At 43.1% G+C, this 7,480-nt stretch overlaps 1 protein-coding gene and 1 pseudogene across 4 annotated transcripts in view; one reads left to right on the forward strand and one right to left on the reverse strand.

Moving 5' to 3' along the window:
* The window catches only part of NASP (nuclear autoantigenic sperm protein), a 29,278-nt gene that overhangs the window by 15,417 nt on the left and 6,381 nt on the right, over positions 1-7,480 (reverse strand). For 3 of the 4 annotated variants that reach the window (XM_021717954.1, XM_008068836.1, XM_021717953.1), the window contains exons 2-3: positions 5,214-5,264; positions 2,810-2,920 (exon numbers count right to left, since the gene is read on the reverse strand). In XM_021717954.1, coding sequence (XP_021573629.1) covers positions 2,810-2,920; positions 5,214-5,264 — 162 coding nt within the window. The remainder of the gene's footprint in view (positions 1-2,809; positions 2,921-5,213; positions 5,265-7,480) is intronic. The other variant, XM_021717955.1, reaches the window with a different exon arrangement.
* On the forward strand, positions 5,407-5,757 carry LOC110596611 (annotated as a pseudogene).

The following is a 7,480-nucleotide window of genomic DNA, read 5'->3' on the forward strand; positions in this document are numbered from 1 at the left end:
ATATATATATATATATATATATATATATAAAATACATAGTCTGACTGGGCATAGTGGCTCAAGCCTGTAATCTAAGCACTTTGGGAGGCCGAGGTGAGTGGATTGCCTGAGACCAGGGGTTGGAGACCAGCCTGGGCAACATGGTGAGGCCTCATCTCTACAATAAATCAAATTAGCAGGGCATGGTGGCTCGCGCCTGTAGTTCCAGCCACTTGGAAGGGTGAGGCAGAAAGATCTGCCTGAGCCCAGCAGGTCGAGGCTGCGGTGGCTGTGACCGTGCCACTGCACTCCAGCCTGCGCAAGAGTGAGACTCCAATTCAAAAATAAATAAATAAATAATATATATATATATATATATATATATATATATATATATTCTAAGTGACAACAGTTTGCTACAGTTAATATATAATCTTAGGGCCAAACTGCATCAGTAGGTATTCCTCCCGTCAATATGGACCAGAATAGTTACAGGACATCTGGCTCTGACAGAGGGTAAGGTCTATGGAAAGGCATCATGATATAAAGAACATAATGTCTGAAGCCATTCTTCCTGGGTTCAAATCCTACCTTAAACCCTAACTAGCTGTACAGTATGTCCCCTACATAGGAATAAGTTCCATTCCAGGAGCACATTAGTTAAGTCCAATTTGCTCCTAGGTCCAACAAAGTTAACCTAGGTACCCAACTAACACAATCAGCTATATAGTACTGTACTGTAGCATATTTATACTACTTTTCACATAAATATTATAAAGTACACAAAAGCAAAAAAGCACAACCACTTATAAAGGATGCGTGCATGTAACAATGCACATTAGACACATGAACTGAACTAATTTATATGATTGGATGTGCGAACTCACATTTGCTGCGGTGGCTGTGAGTGTGCCACGGCACTCTAGCCTGGATACAGAGTAAGCTCCAACTCAATTAAAAAAAAAAAAAAAAGGGCAACCCCTTCAGGTTCCCTCCCACTGTGGGAGCTTCTCTGCCCTCTCAATAAATCCTTTCTCACTTAAAAAAATAATAATCAAATTTTAAAAAAAGAAAGAAAGAAAAAATACAGATCGCACTATATTTAAGTTGTAGCTATTAATACATACATGGCCAGGTGCAATGGCTCAAGCCTGTAATCCCAGCACTTTGCAGGCCGAGACAAGAGGACTGCCTGAGCCCGCGAGTTTGAGACTAGTCTAGGCAACTTCGTGAGACCCCATCTCTACAATTTAAAAAAAAAATTAGCTGGGTGTGGTTAGCACCTAAAGTTCCAATTACTTGGAAGGCTAAAGTGGAAGGATCGCCAGAGCTCAGCAGGTTGACACTGGAGTGGCCATGAGGGTGCCACTATACTCCAGCCTGGATGACGGAGTGAAACTCCAACTAAAAAAAAAAAAAAACACACACACCAAAAAACCTAGGCAGGGAAGGAGGAACAAAAATCACTCAAGTTGTAAAGAATGGGAAGAAGGAGGTACTTCTCTGTGTAAAAAGAGGCTTTCATAAAATGATCAGCAGAAGACATGAAAAGTGAAGTCAAATAATGGTCTTGAGAGACTTGAGAATAAATAATTAAGCTAGAAATTGTGATGACAGATATATGTAAGGGTAGTCTACTAGATTACAACAGTGCATCTCAAATTTTCCTCCTACATAACCTTATTGGCAGAACAGTGGGAATACCGACCTCTCCAGGAGAGGAAGAATAAGCTAAGAAAAGTGTTTATTTGTGCTAAACCTTAAAAACTTAGATTTCACATTGTAAGACCACCAAGGATTTTTATACAAAAATACCTAAACACTATCAGGTAAAATTTGGTCTCCATTCTTAGCCCTCTAGTTCATTAAACTCAAGTAGAGATGACAAAAGAGGTCAAGAATTAGACGAGATTATTGCAGACATCCAAGAAAAGATTCTGTTTTGGATATTGGAAGAGCGAGTAAAGGATTAGAAAAATAATAAATTGATATGACCCTTAATCACAAGGAGCTTCAAAGCTGAAACCCACAAATGCTGCATTATAACCATTTCTTTTGGGGGTTTTTTTTGGGTTTTTTTTTTCTGAGTTGGAGTCTCACTCTGTCATCCAGACTGGAGTGCAGTGGCTGCTCCCAGCCACCACAGCCTCGCCTGCTGGGCTCCAGTGATCCTTCTGCCTCAGCCTTCCGAGTAGCCGGAATTACAGGCATGCACTACCACGCCCGGCTGATTTTTTGATTTATTGTAGAGATGAGGTCTCGCCACCCAGGCGGGTCTCGAACCCACGGGTTCAGGCAATCCACTCACCTCAGACTCCCAAAGGTTTCTTGGCTTCAAAAAAAAGTCTTTAGGGAAAATAAATCACCTTAAAGGTACTAAAATCGACATCTTCCTCCAAAATACAGATATATATGGCTATTTGGTGGTAAGCAACAGCAGGCAACATATGTGCTAGGAAAGTATAAAAAATGCTGTGCTAATAATAGCATTTAGTAGTAGCATAATCAATCATAACATGCTTGGCCCTGGAGTGGTTCGCCAGACACAGATATTCCAGTCTTAAAACTGGGAAAGTCCCAGACAAACCAAGATGGTAATCCTAATTAGTGGTGACTGGAATGCAAATTACCTTAACTCAGAAGAACCAAAAGCTGAAATTTCTCAATGATATTTAGGTTTTATAATTACAGTTACAGGAATAAACTCCTACATGAAAAATAAGCAAATGTATTAAAATTCTTGTTCTTCATGCTTCTTCCCCATAAAATGTTTTATAACTCAAGGTTTATTAGGAACATGATATATAACAGCAAAACACACAGTACTTACAAAAGACTAGCTGCTTCCTGAAATGCATTGACCGCTGCTGGAATATCCCCCATCACCAGATGTTTCTGTCCTAAACCCAATAGTTTCTTGGCTTCACAATCCACATCCAGACTGCAAGAAAAATATGTTTTTCTAGTGTCAAGTATTGTTTGAATCAACATTTTGGGAGGTGGGGTAGGAGTCTCACTCTGTTGCCCAGGCCACTGCAGTCTTGACCTGCTGGGCTCAGGTCAGTCTTCCACCACAGCCTTCCAAATACCTGGAACCACAAGCACATACCATCACACCCGGTAAAATGTCTGATTTATTATAGAGATGAGGTCTCTAACACCTGGATTCTTGCCAGTGCCTCCCAAAGTGCTGGGATTACAGGTGTGAGCCACTGCACCGGGAAGAATCAACATCTTTTTAAACACCTGCTACGTTCGAACCACAATATTTTCTTTAATTTTTAACACCTCTGGACTACTCTAACAAGGCCTGGCTGGCTCATATTTTTTTTTTCAAACCAGAACATTTACTTCATTACTAATCATTGAAATTCTTGAGATAAACTGGATTCTGCAATGGCTGCCTTCCTGGGTTTGTTTAGGTGTTGTTGCTTCAAGGTATCCATGCCTGAACCTGCAGTACACAATTTTTGGAGCCTCATTCCACCACTCCCAGTGGTATTTCATCTTTTAGCCTTGGCACTCCAGTTTTACTTTCTCTCATACTTGGCAAGGTAGCCACATTTGCCACAGGTCAACTTCTGAAGGTGGTAACCTTATAGCCACAGTAGTGGCATAGTGTGTGCAACTTATTGTGATGCTTTCCAAACAATGACTTTACCATCCTCATCTCATTTCTATGGACGAGACCAAAAAGCTAACTCATACTTATTACTACCATAAAACCAAAAGAGGTCGGGTATGGTGACTCATGCCTATAATCCAGCACTTTGGGAGGCAGAGTCAGGAGGACTGCTTGAAACCAGCCTAGGCAACATAGCAAGACCCTGTCTCTACAAAATATAAAAATAAAAAAATTAGGTGTGGTGGCATGCACCTGTAGTCCCAGTCGCTTGGGAGGCTAAGGTGGAAGGGTCACCTGGGTTAAGGAGGTCAAGGATACAAAGAGTTGCGATCGTGCCACTGTACTCCAGACTGGGCGACAGAGTGAGACCCTAACTCAAACACACACACAATCTTAAAGGCAGTATTTCCAGAAGTCTTACCAGAATATTTAATCAATAAGACTTATCTCCTCACAAAGACTGTATTCTACACGTTACTCTATTTGTGAATAAAAATAAATAAAAAGGAATCATAAAGAACCATTAACTTCATACAAGTACAACAAAAAAATTAAATTTAAGGAGCATTTAGGTAAATAAGGCAAGAGGCAGTGATTTCAAGATTAAGATAGCCGGGCTTGGTAGCTCAGCCTGTAATCCCGTGCCTTTGGGAGGCTGAGGTGAGTGGATTGCCTGAGCCCGCAGGTTCGAGACCCGCGTGGGCAGCGAGACCTCATCTCTACAATAAATCAAAATATCAGCTGGGCGTGGTAGCGCATGCCTGTAATCCCGGCCACTTGGAAGGCTGAGGCGGAAGGATCGCCAGAGCCCAGAAGGTTGAGGCTGCGGTGGCCGCTCCGGTGGCCGGGAGCAGCCACTGCACTCCAGTCAGGGTGACAGAGTGAGACTTCAACTCAAAAAAAAAAAAAAAAGATTAAGATAATGTGGTACTGGCATAAAAAAGAGCAAACAGGTTTCGACACCGGGGCTCAAAGCCTGTAATCCCAGCACTTTGGGAGGCCGAGGCAAGAGGATTCCCTGAGCTCAGGGGTTTGGAGACCAGCCTGGGCAACCTGGTAAGACCTCGTCTCTACACTGTATCAGGAAAAAAAAAAAAGAAAGAAAGAAAGCAAATAGGCTGGGTACAGGGTCAAGTCTATAATCCCAGCACTTTGGGAGGTAAAGGTGACAGGAATGCCTGAACTCAGGAGTTCAAGACCAGCCTGGGCAACTTGATGAGACCTCAACTCTACAATAAATGAAAAAATTAGCCGGGCATTAGATGGTGTACACCTCTAGATCCAACTATTTAGAAGGCTGTGAAAGGATCACCTGAGCCCAGCAGGTCGAGGTTGCAGTGGCCACGAGTGTACCACTGCACTCCAGCCTGGGCTACAGAGTGAGACTCCAACTGAAAAAAAGAAAAATTAAAACCATTTGCCGTTACATTGCTATTATATCTTTACAACAGGTTTCTAGAAATGGAATTACTTGAACAAATGGTAGGAATATTATTAGCACTGTTTAGCACTCTAAGTAAAAAGTAATAATGAAACCAACTGCCTTCCAGTTATACTGTTCTTAGTTTATGTTCCAGATATGAATCTAGTTGTACCATGTAAATCTTACCTCTGCACTTTATCTGCAGAGGTAGAAGGAGCAGGAACATCTTCTTCAATTCTGTAATGAAAAATTAAGGAGAAAAAAGTAAAAATGGAGACTACTTAAGCCTTAAATGTAAATGAATTTAGAGCAATATACAGCAATAAGTAAAAAGTTGCCATTTGACCGCCCACCGCTCTCCTCGCAGACCGGTCCCCTCTCGTCCAGCGTCCGCACCGCGCCCCACCGCGAAGGCTTCAATAGAACTCACCAAAATGCCATCTCAAATGGAACATGCCATGGAAACCATGATGTTTACATTCCACAAATTTGCTGGGGATAAAGGTTACTTAACAAAGAAAGACCTAAGAGTACTCATGGAAAAGAAGTTCCCTGGGTTTTTGGAAAATCAGAAAGACCCTCTGACCGTGGACAAAATAATGAAGGCCCGGGACCAATGCCGAGACGGCAAAGTGGGCTTTTCCAGAGCGTCTTTTCGCTCATCGCTGGCCTCACCACTGCATGCAACAACTATTTTGTAGTACACATGAAACAGAAGGGAAAGAAGTAGACAGAACCAAGCAATGCCTCCCACCCTGCTAAGAGTTATCCCACAGGGTCACTGAAGGACTCTGCCCAAAGCATCCCCCTGTATAAGGATTCTGTGAGCAGATCAGGATCCTTAGAAAATGTACAAACAAAACCCAACTCCCATGTGACAAGCAGAGAAGAAAAGTTAATTGAAGACCAGATAAGCTTTTGACTTTTGTATTGTTTGCACCCTCTTTCCCTCAATAAATAAACTCCTTTTGTAGTTCTGAAAGAAAAAAAAAGTTGCCATTTATTAAACACCCAAGTATTATCCATTTATTTATCAAAAAATAGGAGTCTCACTCTGTCACCCAGGCTGGAATGCAGAGTATGATCATGGCTCACCACAGTCTTGACCTCCTGGGCTCAGGGGATCCTTCTGCCTCAGTCTCCTGAGCAGGTGGAACTACATGCGCCACCATGCACAGCTAATTTTTTTTTTTTTTTATTCAGAGTCTCACTCTGTCACCCAGACTGGAGTGCAGTGGCACGCTCCCGGCCACCGCAGCCTCAACCTGCTGGGCTCTGGTGATCCTCCCGCCTCCGCCTTCCAAACAGCTGGAACTACAGGCGCGTACTACAATGCCCGGCTAATTTTTGATTTATTGTGGAGATAAGTTCTCACCAAGTTGCTCAGGCAGGTCTTGAACCTGTGGGCTCAGGCAATCCACTCACCTCAGCCTCCCAAGGCACGGGATTACAGGCTGAGCCACCGAGCCCGACTTGTTTTTGTGTGTTTTTTTTTTTTTTTGGCCATGTTGCCCAGGCTAGTTTCAAACCTCTGACCGCAAACAAACCTCCACCCTCAGCCTCCCAAAGTGCTGGGATTATAGACGTGAGCCACCGTTCCCAAACTTATTTATAAAAGTTAATTCTTAATCATTCAAATATCCAGGGTCAAAAATAAGTAGTGACTTTACGACTAGAACCACAAAGATGAGGCACAATTTCAGCTGCAGATTAAGTAAGCTAAACTGGGCTATTTGCCCAGAATCTTGAAATGGTCTTGGATTCTTATCTACAAACTTTGCCAAAGCCAGTTTTAAACAGAGGTCATTCTGTTCAAATGGTCTAGCACAGAGCTTCTCAACTACCTGCATTTTTCATTTTCAATCTATAATAGATTGAGGTTTTGTAAAATACGATAGGAATGTCAGGGTACTATCAAATTGCTTTGTTTCTAAATGCTTTTCTACCACAGCAGGAACAAACCAACACTAGTCTATGAACCCACACAATGTGGTATTAACACAAATGTGAAAAATTAAGAAGCCGGGCTCGGTGGCTCAGCCTGTAATCCCGCGCCTTTGGGAGGCTGAGGTGAGCGGATTGTCTGAGACTGTGGGTTCGAGACCTACCTGGGTACCTAGGCGAGACCTCATCTCTACAATAAATCAAAAAATCAGCCGGGCGTGGTAGCGCGCGTCTGTAGTTCCAGCTACTTGGAAGGCTGAGGTGGAAGGATCGCCGGAGCCCAGCAGGTCGAGGCTGCGGTGGCCGGGAGCAGCCACTGCACTCCAGTCTGGGCGACAGACTGAGACTCCAACTCAAAAAAAAAAAAAAAAAACTCGGGCTCGGTGGCTCAGCCTCTAATCCTGCACCTTTGGGAGTCTGAGGTGAGTGGACTGCCGGAGTCCGCGGGTTCGAGACCCACCTGGGGCAGCAAGACCTCATCTCTACAATAAATCAAAAAATCAACCCGG

The sequence above is a fragment of the Carlito syrichta genome, unplaced genomic scaffold, assembly GCF_000164805.1.
Source record: "Carlito syrichta isolate Samal-C Ts95f unplaced genomic scaffold, Tarsius_syrichta-2.0.1 Scaffold311587, whole genome shotgun sequence".
In the NCBI taxonomy this organism is placed as follows: domain Eukaryota; kingdom Metazoa; phylum Chordata; class Mammalia; order Primates; family Tarsiidae; genus Carlito; species Carlito syrichta.